The sequence below is a fragment of the Typha angustifolia genome, chromosome 2 (assembly GCF_048772165.1).
Source record: "Typha angustifolia cultivar Huaian chromosome 2, ASM4877216v1, whole genome shotgun sequence".
NCBI classification, from domain to species: domain Eukaryota; kingdom Viridiplantae; phylum Streptophyta; class Magnoliopsida; order Poales; family Typhaceae; genus Typha; species Typha angustifolia.
In genome coordinates, this window is record NC_133240.1 from 6,721,880 (window position 1) to 6,740,309 (window position 18,430).

An 18,430-nucleotide genomic window follows, 5' to 3' on the forward strand; every position below is an offset into this window, starting at 1 on the left:
CAATTTGATTATTCCTCTCCCTATCCTAACTATTATAATTAAACACCTTACTTTTATCCAACATAATTATGAATTCTATCCGCATTTTTTTTTTCTTATAAACATCAAACAAAAAGTTAGGAAAGCACAATCTTTTATCCAACAATAAATCCCTACTTTATTATCCCTATCCTTAATTTTTCTTATTACGCAACCAAATTGGAGTTGATATAAGAGAGTCAAAAGAGATGACTTGGCTACGTCTATAGTTAGCATATATTAAAATACTCCTAAAAGTAAAGAATACCAAGACATTTTTTTAAAACATCAAGGGCATTTTAGATACCCCTTCTTCTTCATATTTTGACAACCAAAGACCTCCATGGTTATAATTATATTCTCCGAATACTGCAACCAATAATTATATTCTCCTAATACTGCAACCAAACACAAAGGCGAATAAGAAGAACTCTCCTCAAAACCATGGATAAAAGATTAAGTATAACACTGTCCATGAGTTGCATTATTCTTTACTGTGTATTCAACATGCCACAAAATATCCCTTTGCATTCCTTGTGAATAAACACACTAGCATAACGAGCTTAGTACATAAATAATATTGTACATCGTTCTCATGTTAAGTCCAAAACAATGCTGGTCTATCTAAGATGTTCAATCCTGTTCAGATTTCTGTTTTCCATCTAATTTCTGGTTGGATAAACTTAAGTGGACTTACAAGGATAATTAAATGAAACAACAAGAGTTTGGACAAGTAGAAAATGAAGACTCAGACCAGCACAACTTCAAAACAAAATTTACCATGCTGATATCTGCACTTGTGTACAACGCGAACATCAATTGAAACCATCCCTACTGACTTGAGGGGAAAAAAGGTCTTCACCTTCATCTTTCACTGTCTTGTGATATCCGAGACATGAGCTTATTTATCTTGGAAAAGGCACTCTGGTCCTAGTCTTCATCTAGAACTGTTGGTGATTGCAGCGCCGATCTGAGCCGGCTTGCTGATCTCTTCCCCTTTCTAGAGGTTGATATTACTTTCTCAAGGTCGGATTGCCGTAATGGTCTTAGTCTCTGCAACATGCAGCAGAAGTGACAAGTGCAATGGTATAAATCAAACAATAGCTAGTGTTAAAAATTTTATCCATGAGTGGTTTATCTAACATTTGCTCTAACCTTAGTAAAGTTCTTATCTCAAGTTTAAACATATTAATATATTCCAAAGTACCATTACATAACAAAAAGAATGACAATATTCCATTGAGGAATCCAATGAGAAAATGTAATACTTTGTGTTCAAGGAAAACTTTCTTACCATTTACATATAGAATGATTACCTCATGGAATAGGACAAACAATTTGTTCAAATTTGAAGTAGCTGGGAGGTCATATAAGGTATCTAATCTGGTAAGACTATGACAGCTTGTGAACCGTGTGATTTTTCCAAAATATTTTCAAGACTCAGAAGAATGACATGAGCTATAATTGCAAGAAGTTTTTAGTTGTTACATATATGGATAAAACTCACAAAAGTTACATATTGAAATGAGGCAAGCCAACAACACAAGCATCATATGTAGTTATTCTGTAAACTTATCATCCAACATTAAAGCTTCAACTAAACATGATTGTACTTAGGCACTCATGTAATGAACCAAAATAAAATTGTAAATCTCTATCCTTGGAAAGTTCCGTTCTTTATTGGTTATTTGTGCAAACTTGTGATGAACAAAACAAAAATCAATATTCTATAATATTTCTCTAACAATAACAGTTAAGCAGATAATACACAGAGAAACTTAACAATCATAGCAGAATTTACACAACATGGCTTACCTAGGTAGTTTCATTTTATGATGAAAATCATATCCATGGGAAATAAAAAACTTACATTACTTGTCCTTCCATTCTTTTCATCATTCAGCAACTCCCTGATAGGGAAGTAGGCTGCTTGCTTGCACAGCTCAAGTATGTCTGAACCAGTGAAACCCACACACAAGCTGGCTATGTAATCAAAATCAATGTTTTCCTCTACTTTTTCGTCCTTCAGAACAATCTTTAGAATCTTGGTTCGTTCATTTTGATCAGGAATACCAATTTCAAAGGTCTGTGTAAATCGTCTAAGTATTGCCTCGTCCAATTCTGATGGCCGGTTTGTGGCAGCAAGAACCATCACACGTGCATTTTCTATGACAGCACAATAGAAGCTACTATGAGTCTTACGACTCCTTCAAACAGCATAGGGAAGAAATCAACGTATACAGTTCAGAAAAGACATTCATAAAAAAAATTAGAAAAAGAAATCCAGAGAATTTAACCCCTTGTGGTTATCACACACAAAAAGAAAAACTACATCTGAAACAACAAAAACAACAACAACAACAAATCCTTTAGTCCCAACTATTTGGTGTCAGTTGGTAACAACATAAAATCCAATTATATGGTTTCAGTTAAATTTGTCCTTCCTTTTTGCCATAGATTTCCAACCGGGTCCATACTGTAGGTTAACCTATGATATCATATTTCTGCTCATTGTTTCAGAGATCCATCTTAAGTCCCATTTGGTTTTTCTTTTTCCCCCTTCATGGCACATTCATCTTTGACTTAATCACTTCTCAGGCAACTTTGATTTCATGAGTTTTGTTGGACATGACAGTCATGCAAACAACTTCACCATCTTGAAAAGGTGACACTTCAACTTGCCCCACTTACCATATTCTTGGAACAACCCTTTATTAACAACCTAGTCTCGGGAACAGTCATAATTTAAGCATGTTATTTCTACCTGTTCCAATATTATCAATGACATCTTGTATAACACGATTGCAATACTTTTTCCCCCTTTTTGCCTTCATAAGAAAGGGATTCAGAATTTATCCACTATTACCATCCTAGTACACTGTATACACAATACTCATCTCCCTTTCAATCAATGTCAGTTTCCTTTTGGAGATAAGCAAGTAGCGAATAATCTCTTAAAGAAACATTTTTATGAGCCATGGTGTTAATTATTTGAGAAATTATACAGCTAGAATAGAATTACTAGAGATCTAAGAAGGTCAAACTAGCTTGTAAAAGCACAATAAATTGAACGAATAAAATAGCAGCCCAATCAAAATATTTCAGTTTTTTTTAGACCAAATTTTTGGCAGAAAAAATGCTGACATTGAAGACCGAGTTCCAATGTACTCACTGTCTGTGGTGAAACCATCCCATAATGACATAAACTCGGTCTTCATATTAGTCATGGCTTCGTGATCTGTTGTACGTCGCTGTCCTAAGAAACTGTCAACTTCGTCAATGAAAATAATAGCAGGCTGGAGCTTGTAAGCAAGACTGAATACAGCAGCCACTGGAGTCAATGAAGACAATTCAGAAAGTTTTCACGAAAAATCTCAAAATAACATCAAATTCAGAAAATAAAAAGGAAGTATAGTTTATCAGGAAAGTAGCTACAACAATGAACATGCTTACAAGCATATGAAAATAAATAAACTAGCTACAGACTGCTGTCTCCTCAAATTATTGTAAACAAAAGTACCTCAACAGAATGCGAAAGGAAAGAATCTAAGGTTGCTCACTTGGGTTTGTGGATAAGTCAAATAGTGAGGACATCCAAAGAATGATACTCCGTCAAATTTCCTTGCACGGATGATTAAATTTCCACTAGAATGGATAACAAAATTTACCTTCAATTCACAATCTAGATTCAATCACCGATGGGCCCCTCCGGCTACTTTGCACTTTAATGAATTTAGATAAGTGTTTTTGTTTCTCATTCTCTTATTTATTTCTCACCCACTCTTGAACTTCTCTTTTCTTACTGCTACAAATTAATAATGAAGAGATATTTCTCCTTCAATATTGTTCTGCAATAGTAATTTACAAGTACAAAAATTTATCAAATTCAAATCGAAATTCATCATAATTTTTAATTAATTTTTTTTAAGTTCCTAGGCTTCATATGTGACTAACTTTTATTTTCTTATTTTTCTGTTATTTTTTCTAAATTTTTTTAAAAATTATATCTTTAAATAATATTTTGAATTTTACATAATTAAACAAATCTAATCTAATACAAGCGACTGATAAAATTGATATAGTTGATACAACCGATACAACTAATACGACTAATACGTATCGTTTTTTTAACTACTAGTCTTGATCCCATTACCAAGTTCCAGAATCTTGCATATTAGTGCAAAATTCTGGTATTCCCGGTATGAGAAAGATGAAAGAAATTAACTAAATTCATTAACAAGTAGATCACAGTGCACATTCCCAATCAAATATAAGGTTTGTTAACTAGGAAATAGAATATCATAAATAAACCACTTATTATCCTGCATGGTCATAGTGATGTAATATTTGCATTAAACAAAAAACCCATGTATATCTGTCACCTATACTTGTGATATAGTTTTCTGTTTTGACATTGACAAGAGGGTTCAAACCTATTTTTGGTTATCCCCGTAATGCAAAACAACGCTGTATGCACAGTATTACGCCTGAAACATTGCATCAAAACAGCGGTCCATAGAAGAGCTCCCTGAACCATGCTACTGAGAGGAATAGGAGGCTGAAGGCATAAAGTTGGTATGGCCTCAATGGCAGTAGTTCAAAAAAGCTCTGCATGAGAGAGTGACTTTTGTCATTGGGGCATTGCTTTGTACATCCTCCTTTTTCATATTGCTTTCTGAAATCATTATTTTTCTTATATTTAATCAATTTCAATAAGAATATTCACATAAGAAATAGTGAAAATGCAACATACTGCTGGCACTTGCAGAAATCTCATAAACATGATTTCGTTACGTCGCGATGAATGCAAATAAATAACTATCAAAAGTCCCAAAGCAGGCATATCTAATCTACTACATGATTGAATATATATTATCCCAATACACTGTCATATCATGAAGGACAAGAATAGTACACTTACCAAGTTTTTGAGCATCCCCAAACCATTTGCTCATTAAATTAGAAACCCTAACATTGATAAAAACAGCTCCAGACTCTTTTGCGATGGCCTTTGCAAGCATTGTCTTCCCAGTTCCTGGTGGTCCATACAAGAGCACTCCCTTCTGAGGACTGAGAAGGCTTCCATGTGCAAATATTTCCGGACGACGAAGAGGAAGGATGACTAATTCAAACAGCGCTCGTTTCACATGTTCTAGACCACCGATAGAATCAAATTCCATATCGATATGATCAGGATTGATTACATCGCAAGCTATCACATCCTACAAAGTCATTATATATATCCTTATAAAGTATTCTCTAGAATTCCAGTAGCAGAGAAAGCATATAATTATGAATAAATCATGTACCATGGTACTCCCTAAATGTCCTAAGGAAGGCGGAAGCACTTTGCATGAAGGAAGAAAAAAAGAGAACCGTACTGCTATATATGAGCATTCCCAGGGCATTTAAACAAAATGCTTTGGCATTTGCCAACAGTGGTATCAATACAACATCTTCCAAAGGGGTTTTATTTCACTAGGTCAAAGGAAATTCACATGGAGAGTACTGAATAACAATTTTAATGAGATCAATGACATGAAAGAATCATAGCATTATGATAAGCTAGGACTTCACATGTGGCAATCGGCCAGAGCCCTGAGGTGGCATAGCTTGCTACTGCAAGCCACAGAAACCTTGTGCAGAATGCTTACACCCCATTAGAATTTGTGACAAAAAAAATAAAAGCTCCCTATCAAGAAATAGAGGTCACAATTGCTTCCAAGGCTGTGTAATATTAGCAGGTTCCTCTTGTGAACAAATGATTCCAGGTTGTCAGTAACCCACGTCATCTATCTGGATTATAGCTAGGTCAATGCAGTATTCATAACCTTCACAAAAACTGGCTGGATTGACACTGACTGGATAAATTTGGCACGTATACCAAGCACTCAGGATCCTTAAATGTAACAAATACAACATTTGTGTTGGGTTATTCCAACTATATGAAATGCTTGTGCCATACAACTTCTCAAAGGATTAAAGAAAATAGTAGATTATGCAACTGATGGTCAAAACAATCTATTCTAGATGTAGTTAGCATATAAAAAGTTTGAAAAAAATTTCCAGCAGCAAATTACAATAAGATGTCACCTGTCAGAGGCTCAGAAATGTCAGAAGTAATGACATACTAAAACAAGGAGATTGGATTGTTCTCAATAGTAAGGGCTACAAATTTCTTTGGTTGTGTTCATACCTTTCAAATTTTGATATTTATGTCTCTATACATCTAAAATACTATATTTGTGTTGTGCACCCCTCAAGATTTTACATTTACGCGTATACCCTTCTAAAGGTCCTTTATTTGCGTGTATACACCGAGCATTACACAAATGGAGGAGTATACAAGCAAAATTTTAATGATTTTGAGGGGTGAAACATGAAAATAAGAAACGTCAGAGGGCTATACATGAAAAAACTGAAGAAAAAAAAGTTTGGTTAAATCTGATGTTAGTAATGGCATTGCAAATCTAAGAAATTTTGGTGTCCGTTACGTACAGCATCTAAATGTTTCATTTTTGTATTGAGCAATAAGAAGCAGCATCTCGTCATGTCATAAAAAAAGAAAAAGAAACAACATTGGGTTAGTTTTCATATAGGCATTTGATCGAACACTGTACAGGCATCAAAATCGCAAGGGGCAAGTAGCCGGACCTCGTAAGGGGTGGTATTGATGAGGGGGCGGCCGAGTCGTTTGGCGATCTCCTTCTTTTGCTGAAGGGCTTTCTTGGACGATTCGCGGTTGGGGTCGAGGTGGCGGAGGCCGACGAAGAGGACGAGGGAGCTCAGCGCCGCGCTCACCGCGTAGAGGACAAGCTCCTGCAACAATCGCGACTCCGATGCCCGCCTCATCCTCTCCTTCTTCTCCTACTCCTCCTCCTTCCCCCAACTCCTCTACTTATCTTCTCGATTTCTCTGCTCTCGTTTGATTTCCGGAAGGTGTTTGAGAGGAGACGCGAAATGGATGGATTGAAGGATGGAGAAGACGAGAGAGAGGTCAGAAAGGCAAGACTTTCTGAGGTCTGGAGTACGTGGCGAGCAAACACACGACGACTTGGGATGGTGCGAGTTCGACACGACCGAAGTGCCGCTGATTTGGGTGCATCGAGATCAAGTCAATAGTATAAAATACGACGTTTATGAGAATTTTATAATTTAATCGTAAAATAAAATTTAAAAAAAAAAAAGAATTTATAACATTTTCTAAGAAATTTTGCATATAACACCCGGCCTTTCAATAAAATTATGGTTAACCCCTATATTTTTACTATTTCTAAATTCAACTATATGATTTAATAAATATGTACGAAAAATACTATATTGTTAGATTAGTTACTTAAATTTAACAAAATATCTGAATTAATATTCTTACGATGTTAATTCGAATCTAACTCGGAGTATTTTTTATGCATATTTGCTAAATTATAGAACTCGATTTGTAAATAATTTAAATATAGGGTATAAATTACGGTTACATTATAAAGTGGGTGTTATATACACATTTTTCTAATTTTTATCTAATCATAATTAACATCATAGTAAATGGGTTATTTTATCATTTGACCCCTCCATTTTACTTTTATTACCCCAACTTAAATTTAAGTGGCCCCTTTCAAAAAGTTGCCTTTTTACGTAATGGCCACTGAAACTTTAAGTATTATAATCGTTGCTACATTTTTATTAAATTTTATAATTGGCACCGAAATCTTTTGTCTATGTAAGAGTTGCATTATAGTTACTTTTTGGTGGAATATTTAAAATTTCTAACGGATACTTCTTAATTAACAAATGCAATTTCTCAACAAAAAAAGAAAAGAAATTTAATGAATGCAAATAATAATTAAAATACCCTTTTTGATGTTTAAAGTGCAAAATATTTATCTCAATTTTATCTTGTAAAAAGTATGATTTCGCTTTATTGTCTTATAATGATACTAAATAAATAACATTGAGTTGTTCTCCAATCATTTTAAGCAATTTATTCAAAGGCAAAAATAATTTTTTTCTTATTCTAAATTTATTCCAATAGTGATTAGTTAGATTTAAACAAAATGATATTTAAAAGAATCTAGTGACAATTATGTTATTTTGAAAGCTTTTTAATACAATTATGTAAAAAATCTTAAAGTAACAAAAAAAAACTAGGAATATTTATCAAAAACATCTTATATTTTTAGTTATAAAAAAAAAAAAACTAGGAATGTTGAAGCTGACAAAGCGGCAGACTAGTTAGATTTATTATGTAAAAATGATGGTTCTGGTTGCACCTGGCTAGGGAATTACTCTACCCAGTTAGTGCAAATCTTGCTCACTGACTGCAGCGAAGCCCTATGTAATTAAGTTTAGTACCTTTATTTCAATAGTGATTAGTTAGATTTAAGCAATAATGATATTTTAAAAAAAACTAGGAATATTTATCAAGAGCATCTTATATTTTATCTTTATTTTCAGTTAACCCATATATACCATGAACTAACAAAGCAGCAGACCGGTTAGCTTTATCCGGTAAAAATGATGGTTTTGGTTACATGCTCGCTAACTACAGTGAAGCCCTATGTAATCAAGCTTAGTACCTTTATTCCAATAGCGATTAGTTAGATTTAAGCAATAATAATGTTTAAAAGAATCCGGTGACAATTATGTAAAAGTCCTAAAATAAAATAAAAAATAGGGATATTTATCAAAAGCATCTTTTATTTTATCTTTATTTTCAATTAACCCATATATTTTATTCTTTATACCTCAAGATGTTTATTTTTAAAATAAAAAAATAAAATACATAAAATATTCCTCATTAATCTTAAATTTTGAATCTTCTTTTATTTTTACCTTATCCTTAAAAAACTTATCCAAAATATTAATTACATCTATAGCTCATTTAACTCATCTATACAGTAATTATTTTTGAGAAATTTAAAGTAAATGTGAGGAATCAACTAATAGTTATATAAACTAACTCATATATATTATAACTCTAAATTAGGAAGACAAACATTATAAAATATTTTTGATGCAATAAAAATTAAAATATATGGGTACTTTAGAATTATGTTCTTTAAAAAAAATAGATTAGAATATTCGTGGAAACCATTTGAGAACCGGGTTTAGTAAGTCTTTTTTTTTTATTTTCTTATTAATATATAATAATACAAAATATCATCACTCCTTTAGACATGTAAATCAATCAGGACTCATATATTTGCCATTGAAAAGTTTTAAAATATAGTATTTATATTTAATTATTTTATCTTATCAAACCGTAAAACATTATACTTATAAAATATAAGTATTAGAAGAATTTTGGAAGAATTGCTTCCTAATCCTTCTTAGAAATATTCTATGAAGAAAAGGAATAAAAGAATATAATAAAACTATCTTTGATGAACAAAATTGGAGGCAAATTTTCAGAAATATACCTAATAAAGGAGAAGCTGAATAGAAAAAAAAATTGAAAATAAGACTGAAAGCCAGGTGGTGATATGCAAAAGTTGTCCTAAGTGTACTAATATTTTCTATTTTTGTAGTGGTGTTTCTTTCTATATATTATTGAAGCGAATCGGGTCATGTCAGATCATATAAAAGGAGACTGAGCTCAATGTATTGAATCTAATTATCTTATTTGGTTATTTGATTTAGTTAGAATATTAGTAGGTTAGTATTTTATTTAATTAGCTAAATCTAATTTTGCATAGTTTCGAAAAAATATTTGCAGAATATTCTATAGATATCCGAATAATATCAAATTAGTTGAATAAGATCGCCAACCTCGTGATCTATTTATGTTAAAATGAAGGTTAATCCAAGAAGATAAGGAAAACTAGTTTAGTTGGTTTGTTAATATTTTATCTTAATTGTTAGTTTATTAGGATTTGTTAGGGTTTATTAGAGTTGTCTAACTTAGTCCTTAGGGTGAACCTCTATAAATATGTGGAGGAAACCCTAATTAAAGTTAAAGAATCTTAGATAATTGAATTGGCTTTGGTTTTATCTCCTTCTCTACTTGTCTCTAGCCATTGGCGCCCTCACTAAACCTAGCATCTATCTAGCCATTGGTGAGCTATCAAATTAGGATCTAATTGACTTTCGGCCACTGCTTAGTCGATATTATGAGATCTAACCATCTGAATCATGTGATCTTGGATTCGTTGAAAAGCTCTCTCCAAGAGCAACAACATATTTAAAATTTAGGAGGATCCGTTGGTTAGATTGTTTGCGGATCCCTTCGAAAGTTACAAGCTTTATCGAGTCTAGAACCGTTGCGGATAGGATTAGACCGATTCGTAACAATCATCTCGTATTTTAAAAATCAATAAAAATATGATATTTCCTTTTTAGTGGCATTTATTTATAAAAGAGTACAAATGTTTTCTTTAAGATGCATATGATCTCGAAAGATTGTAAGGATTTTTATTGTTTTGATTTTTAATGGAAACCTGAGTCAACTCTTATAAGTATATATATTATTTTCTAACGAAAAAGATGCTTCTTATCTATTAAATTATATATTTTTTCTCTATCCCACTACTTAGTATCAATTTATTCCTTCTATGAACAAAAACCATATAAATCTTCTCATATACTTTTAAAAACCTACCTTCCAAACTCCTTTTTAATATTATTATTTTTTAAATATTTGTGGCCCTCCATTTGTAAAAGATCACAAATTAATTATAAACTAATAGGCAAAAGTTGTGATAGAACATGGAAGATCCAATTGGAATCCAAAGCATAGACTTTCATCTAGCTAAATAAATAAAGATAGAAAAAGAAAGAGCTTGACTTGATATCATTGATATCTTATATTTTAGAAAAGCTGATCAAAAGCATTGTAACTTTTGGAGTTATTATTATGCACACTTTACAATATGAATATTTTAAGCAAAATATTTTACTCTTAGTTTTCTTAATGACTAGTTACCATATAAATAAGTTAAAAGTATCTATAGATTCAAAATAATTTTAATATTGAGTTTTTGACCAAACTAGCCATGTTTAAATTTATTTTTATCGAAGTAGACAGTTCTCTCAAACTTATTATTAAATATGGTATAATTTACTGTAGCCTTAGTAAAAATGCTGAACTAATCAACGTTTTATCTCTAATAAAAAATGCTAATTAGTTCAGCATTTTTATTTTGTTCTAAAACGCTGATTAGTTTAGCATTTTATGTATATAAATTTTTTTTAACTTAATCTTTCAGCAGCTAAAAAAAATTACCTAAGGATAAAAAAGCTGAACCGATTAGTGTTTTTAAAAACGCTAATTAGTTTAGTGTCTTTATTACGGCTACAGTAAATTAGACCCTATTTTAGTCTATTTTGGTTATAAAAAAAAAACGAACAAGTTTTTTAAGTTTTCTTTTATCAGCATAAAGTTTCTCACAATTTGCCCTATTTTTTTAGTTAAATTTGAATTCCAATTCAAATTCGATCACCAAATTTTAATCTACCTCAAAAATCTGAAATGGGAACACTCACAGTCAATATCTAGCACAACCGGCAAAGAACTTTTGTGATCACTATCATAAAATTAGAAAATATCCAAGAGAAAGGAAGAGAGAAAAAAAATATATTAAATAGAACTATCAATCAATTTCAGAAGAAAATAATATCTTCTCCAACGCACACCATTACTGGGAATTACATCAATCGTTCTTCTTCCTTTCCTCTTATTTCTTTCAATCAATTTAGACAATCATCTTACACTCTCTTGTTTCAAAGAATTGTTGGCCATGAACGGGTCTCATTCAAGATACTGCCCACTGTATCCATTATCCCAGATGGGCATATCCCAGAACGAACAAAATTAGAACGAGGTCGACGACACGAAGAAGAGCCTAATTAATCCCCATGCTCCAAAGACGTTAATTATAGCAGCAGGTGCAATGCAAGCATCTGTGCTTGAAGCTAGCCCTTGATCGTTGACAGAAGGCAACAAGACGAAGTGGGCAATTTGTCAGTAGGCCATGCAGCTGAAGTGGACTAATGAAACCTTTCTTGCCACCTTTTGCCTCAAGCTAGTGTCGCTTTTAGAACACCTACAGTACTTCTATCATGCAAAGACATTGAATTGGGAAGGATATATCACCCCCTTCCCCCTGTTTGCTTACATTCTTTTGACATTATTGTGTAGGGTGTGTGGCTTATGTTCTACCTAACTCTGGATTCAGAGTGCCTTGATCTTTGTCGTGTAGGCCGAGATAAAACGGTCATTCAGTCGATTTATCTATCGTGTATCTATATACGAGGATATCATGTTAGATAATCAGTTGACGGACAAACAATGTACACCTTATCCTTTTTACATTGAGAACCTATCCATCTTTCCAGTGATGGTGTCTGAAATCCTAATCCAATGCATGCATGTGAGCTAGTGGCTTCTTGACACATCTCAATTAACAAGGCAAGACTTAGCAAAGCTAGTGAAGGAGAGGGACACTTTTGGCTAAGTTTGGGTGATGGAGCAATTGCACCAAGAAGGCCGAGTCCTCCTTCTCTTTGGGCCACACCTCCTCTGTGAATTGTTGTGATGCCAATTTCATGTTTGGACCCTACAATATAATGATTGCCTCACTATAGCAAATGGCATCATATGCCTCAGCATAGACATACAACTACAACCCTCCCTACATTGCTCATGCTCTCTACTGCTACTACTACTGACATCTATTGGCTTCAAGCAAGCAAGATTTTAACAACAGAAAGCATTTTTTTGATACTTTCTCCTTTTTCTTTTTAGCACGACAGCTTGTACTGTTACTCCTTAATACTTTTTCTATTGTTTAATCTGTATTTCAGCTAAGCTTGGAGATTGTTTGAGGTATCAAGTTGTAACAAATCATCTATGAGCATTTCTTAAGCACTTCCTTTGATAGCCAAGGTGAGTGCATTCTACTTGCATTTTGAGGGTTTGGTATAATAAGATAAAGTTTAAAAGGTATGATATGTATTATTAGATGTCCTTAACAATCTAAACTTTTGGGTTAATCAGTTATCTAGCATGGTATCTGAGACCGATAGAAATGTACGATGTATAGAAGGTTGCACGTAGAGGATATTTTAAAAATATGATTTACATTATTAGTCTGTTAACTAATAGGTTAAGATTTTGACTCGACTAGTTATCACAACAATAAATATCTCAGACATATTAAGAATACTGTTCTTTTTCTTTCTTTTATATATAACACATTAGCTCCAATAATAGAGAAGAGATATGAATGAGCAATATCACTATCTTCCAAGAAGAGTGGATAACTCACTATAAAGCACTGAGTATTTTATTTTAAGCTAAATCTTTTAATCTAAGGATACGGTTGGAATATACGACAAAGATACGATAGGAATACAGTATAGGATATGTTTTCAATGTTATTGATAATAATGGATTGGATATTGGATCAGTAAAGTAGTTTAAACCCGCTAAGCTTATTAAGCGATGGAATAGAATACGATCGATCGAAATTCTCTCATTTCTTCCTACATGTTCTCTAGTTGACTCCATCCTCTCTCCACACCTTGACGGGCTTCGACAAAGTGTTCTCCTCCAATTATTCTCTCTCATGTAGGTAAGTTTTTTTTCTTCTCTGTATTCTTTTCGTCGTCCCCTTTATCGTTACCTCTCGTCTCTATCTAAATCTTAAACCCTAAACTTTAGTGTTTGTTGTTTTTTTTTTTCCTTTTCCCTCTATAGTTGTCAAATATTTCTCTATTCTCTTTTTTTGCTCTTCTCATTGTCTTTCAATTTTCTCTTTTTCTCATAAATCTCTCTGTTTGATTGATACTCTACTGGATTGTGTTAGATTATGCTAGATTGTGTTAGAAATCAGCTATCCTTTTGCTTTTTTTTTTGTCCTACATGATGTATATGTTATGTTTTACTTCTTACAAATATAAATGTATAGATCATTAAAATATAAATAATATCTTTCATAGAAAATTGACTTGATGACCAATTGATTTTTGTTGTTTATCTAATAATGGAGAAGATGATTGGATAAGTAATTACCATAATTTTACTTAATCACATCTAATTTATCCATTTCTCTTGACATCTTTGATCTTTATCCTCTTAAAATAGCATCTCTCGGAGTTAGGCTTTATATCTTATTAATCATATTTATGAATGAATATTATTACTCGCGCATCAAGTGTCCTATAACCAAACACGTCTTAATTCTATAAGGTCTCGTTCGCTTTGTAGAATAAGAATGGAATAGAAATAAGATTTACTCTCGTATAGTAAGTAAATAATGATTTATCTCAATATTAAATAGTAATATCTATTTCTCTCTCCTTAGTTTATACCTTCAAATTATTTCAATTGAAAATGAATAAGAATTACTAATTTTACCTCCAGGAATTTCACTCAGATTACATAAAATTGATATTAAAATAAAGAGAAGTCACAGTAAAATTATATTAGAAAGGGTTAATTACACTTGTATAATTATTATATATAATCAAACAGTAGAATAACTTATACTAATATAAGCTCTCCTATGCTAGTATAAGAAAGGGTTTAATTACACTTAGACTCTTTAAACTATCACCCATTTTCCCATACCTCTCTTGATTTATTTTTTGTGACACATCGACCCTCATAAACTATATTTTTCATCCATAAATTGTCACGTGCAAATCACAAAGATAGAAATTCTAATTTACTAACATTCTCTAATCTTCTCGGAGTATTTTTGGTCTCTTTCGCTTCTTTATATTTTCAATAGTTTAGGAATCTTTATGTCACGAAAGAAAAAATGATTAATAGAAGTATCGTGAAGAACAATAATAGTTTAAAGTGTCTAAGTGTAATCATTTTCGTAAGAAATTAGAAAAGCTATACTAGTATTGGCGTTATTATATATCGTAGGGAAACCGGCGAAGAAGATCATGAGTGGGGTTGTTCCTAGCTAACTCGGGCCATAAGATGAACAGGACCACAAACACATGGGATGTTCGATCGATTGGATTCTAAGTGACTAGTCCCTGTCCTTTGACCAGGAACCCTATCTGCAATTGACCAGACTCTGGAGGGCATTTGCTCTCCCAACCAACGTAGCCCTAACGAATCAACGCCCCCTCAATCGAGCCAAACCGAACCCAACCAAATCTCGTCCCTTTTTGCCCGGGGACCGTCTTCCTACCCTCCTCCTATGTCTCCTTTATAAGCCCCTTATCAACTACTTTGGCTCCTTCATCGCTCTTCTTACACTTTGTGGAATCGCCACTCCCACTCATCTCGATCACAAGATCGATCCCACCATGAAGGTAAGCAGACATCATAGAATCTATATATATGTGTATGTGTACATAGAATATATGTTGCAATGGTTAATGCGTGTCGAGTCTTAATGTCTTAATGCGATCAGATCTTCAGTTGGTTGCATCGACAGCTGAATCCTACCGTGAATTACTCCCACATTTCTCACAACAAAGGTAAATGACAAGGGTGGGTTTCTTTTTATATTTGATGTTTTGTATTCTGACGCTCATTTGTATGTGTATGTGTGTGTAGATGTTTTCAATGGCGTCGTCGAGGAGAAGGAGGAGAGCGTGCGGGAGAACGCGGCGGAGCGCGACACGCAGGCGTTGCTGCTGCACGACGTCTTGCTGAACGGAATCCTGACGATCGGGACGTTGGGGCACCAGCTCGAGGAGGAGTTCCTCGTGGAGGCGGAGAAGGAGAAGGAGAAGGAGAAGGAGAAGGAGAAGGTGGAGGAGGTGGTGATCAAAGAAGGAGAGGTGAGAGGAGGAGCCACGATGTTTGTGGTGGCAAGCAAAGCGACGCTGGAGTCGCTGAAGAAGAAGAAGCCAGCTGCGCTGGTTGTGAGGGAGGAGAGGTGCGAGGAGGCTGAAATGCAGGTGGATGCAGCGAAGGATGAGTACTGTGAGGAGGATTTGATTGAGATCCAGGAGAAGCCACTGCTGAAGGAGTACGACGGGAGGATGATGAGTGGGAGTGGGAGAGGGAGGACGACGCTCGCCGACTTGTTCGCCGCCGAAGCGTTTGTGGCGAAGGATGAGAGGAAGGAGAGCGGCGAGAAGGCCGACGACGGCGGAGGCGTCCCGGTGGTGAAGGTTGTGTGCTGCATGGAGAAGGAGCAGATCAAGAAAGGAGAGAAGAAGTCTGCACCAGGCTCGTCAACTGCAAGAAAACTAAATCGAGTATAGTTTTGTTTTTCTTCTACTTTCCCCTCAAATTAGGCAATTCATAGATAGTAAATACTAATAACTCGGTGACAAAGTAAAATGGAGAAATAAATAGTGATACAATTTTCAATAGTTTTTAGGTTACTTTTGTTTTTACTTTTTTTTAGAAAAAAAAATCAATTACTAACTTTTTATTTTACTCTATTCTTTTTTAATTTTGCGTAAAATGGGTAGCTGATGAGGAGGATGGTGAGGAAGAAGATTCACCCGGTGCAGATCAACAGCCGGTGCAACACCGAGAAGCCTCCGCTAATGATGACGGCTATGCCGATCGACACGAGTCAATCTGTGTGGTAAATTTCTTTTCTTATATTTTAAGTTAATATCTTTTGAAAGTACAAATAACTTCAGCAGCATTGGATTCTATTCATTATTCATTGGATTCTACTACGGAGGAATTGGGATAAAGGTGAATTATATGATCTGTTATGAACCAAAAGGGTTTGCTCAGAGATAGATGAGACTTTAACTGAGCACAGAGGGGCCACCATGTTGAAACATGTGGAAAATAAAGTGAAAACTACTTTACAATGGTGGGGTATAAACTTCACTATAGCACAAATGAGTGAAGCCTAACTAAGGCTGTAGAATATGCTCATTCTTGTTTCCTACCAAATGTTTGGCAATGGCTTACCTCTAGGTAGTCCCTGATTAAACCAATTTGAATGGGAAAATTTTATAATCAAGAGAAGTGTTAATCACATGGAGATCCTTCAAGTATTGTTTGTATTTTATATTAACTTTCTTATTTAGTTTTTAGCACTTAGGACTCTCAATTACTACAAATTCCCCCTAATTAATGGCACCAATTTTCCATCTAAAATGCTAGGAAAGCCGTGATAATTGAATCGGATTAGCCTGGTTCTAGCTGAGTCGAGTTCAAATCGAGTTAAGGTAATATAAACATGAATTTGCCATTTATTTAATCCTTTAAATTTTTTTCGCTTATGTCTAACACATTTTGTATCACATGTTAGACACGATCTTATATGTGCAGGTTAGCATAATAGACAATATTTAAGAAATCTCATTTTTCTTAACCTCATCTACTAAAGTTGATCAGATTTGGCATAGTGAGTTTGCCCACTAATCCTTTTTTTCTTTGTCTTTAATTTTCTTTTTAGAGGTGAAGGTAGATGTTGCTCTTGGCATTAGTACTTCATCAAATAAGCATTGTGAAGTGGAACAAGATGGGCGGCTCTCCTCTCTTCATCATCTGCATTGTTTGCAACTGTTGGACTGCTGGTTGAAGTGCATATGTGAGTGTAGAAATGTTTTTATGACTACTAATGGTGTTCACATCAAGGTAGTAATTTTACAAGTGTTATCACATTTGTGTTGTAATGTGTAATAAGGGGGACTTATTTTCCTTGTGCTATTTTGTATGATATCATACTCTAAGTATGATATTAAGAAGAAGAAAGAAGATTGTGTGTGAGTGTGTGTATATTTGTGAGTTATTTTTTCTTTTTCCGAAATAATATTTACTACTGTGAGATAAAAATTATCAAATTTTGTTCTCTTCTTGCGGTGTTCACTTTTATATCATAGTCCTGAGTCACATGTTCTTTCTCCCTCTTTCTCTCCTCTCACTCAATTGCAATTGAATCAGATACAAATTGTATCTTTACGCTAAATATCATTGTCAAAAAATAAAGTAGAGAAAAGATATTCGCTAACTACGAAGAAAAAGTTATTGCGAGAAGAAGGGCAAGAAGGTGATAGATATTTAAGGATAAGCTAATGTGTGCTATTACTCATCATATATAGTCTTAAAAGATATTACTTAATATTCTAATTTATATATATATATATATATATTTTTTTTTTAAAGAAAATAAGTGGGTCATCCTTATGGTAGCTTAAATGGGATCCTATATGAATCCGACAGAACTCAATTTAATTGTCGATTCTAGGGTTAAATATATTTTATCATCATATATTTATGCTCCAAATTATTTTATATGTTATACTTTTAAAAAATCTCTATACTTGATGCAATAATAAAAATTATGTATATTTTGGTCATTTGACTTCAATTAATTTTAATTAAAAATTAATTTATATTAATTTAAGATTTTTTTTTAATATCTAGATTTTAACTGCCCCTTCGTACAATGGAAAGACCATCTTTCCCTTCGAATGCAATCTAGCCGTTCATCGAGATCTCAACGGATATAAATAACAGCATCTCACCTTC

General features: G+C 33.6%; 2 protein-coding genes across 2 annotated transcripts; one reads left to right on the forward strand and one right to left on the reverse strand.

The window, feature by feature from the left end:
- Positions 1-474: 474 nt before the first annotated feature.
- On the reverse strand, positions 475-7,038 carry LOC140770683 (uncharacterized). Its single transcript, XM_073111936.1, has 5 exons — positions 6,673-7,038; positions 4,940-5,240; positions 3,191-3,349; positions 1,889-2,184; positions 475-1,071 (listed from the first exon to the last, which is right to left on the reverse strand). The coding sequence occupies exons 1-5, from the start codon at positions 6,868-6,870 to the stop codon at positions 949-951; spliced, it is 1,077 nt and encodes a 358-aa protein (XP_072968037.1). The 5' UTR covers positions 6,871-7,038; the 3' UTR covers positions 475-948.
- An 8,107-nt stretch (positions 7,039-15,145) lies between these two features.
- Positions 15,146-17,754, forward strand: LOC140772971 (protein TILLER ANGLE CONTROL 1-like). Its single transcript, XM_073115253.1, has 5 exons — positions 15,146-15,288; positions 15,390-15,456; positions 15,536-16,185; positions 16,405-16,523; positions 17,355-17,754. Coding segments are annotated over exons 1-5 (843 nt in total). The 5' UTR covers positions 15,146-15,282; the 3' UTR covers positions 17,356-17,754.
- Positions 17,755-18,430: the final 676 nt, after the last annotated feature.

Bases quoted from the DNA above. Each gene is read 5' to 3' on its own strand.
- LOC140770683 (XM_073111936.1), bottom strand. From the start codon at position 6,870: ATGAGGCGGGCATCGGAGTCGCGATTGTTGCAGGAGCTTGTCCTCTAC. The intron at 5,241-6,672 runs GTCCGGCTACTT...ATGACTTTGTAG, and splicing joins TCAATACCACCCCTTACGAG to GATGTGATAGCTTGCGATGT. The intron at 3,350-4,939 runs GTAAGTGTACTA...CATTGACTCCAG, and splicing joins TGGGGATGCTCAAAAACTTG to TGGCTGCTGTATTCAGTCTT.
- LOC140772971 (XM_073115253.1), top strand. The intron at 15,457-15,535 runs GTAAATGACAAG...ATGTGTGTGTAG, and splicing joins CCACATTTCTCACAACAAAG to ATGTTTTCAATGGCGTCGTC. The intron at 16,186-16,404 runs GTATAGTTTTGT...TAAAATGGGTAG, and splicing joins CTGCAAGAAAACTAAATCGA to CTGATGAGGAGGATGGTGAG.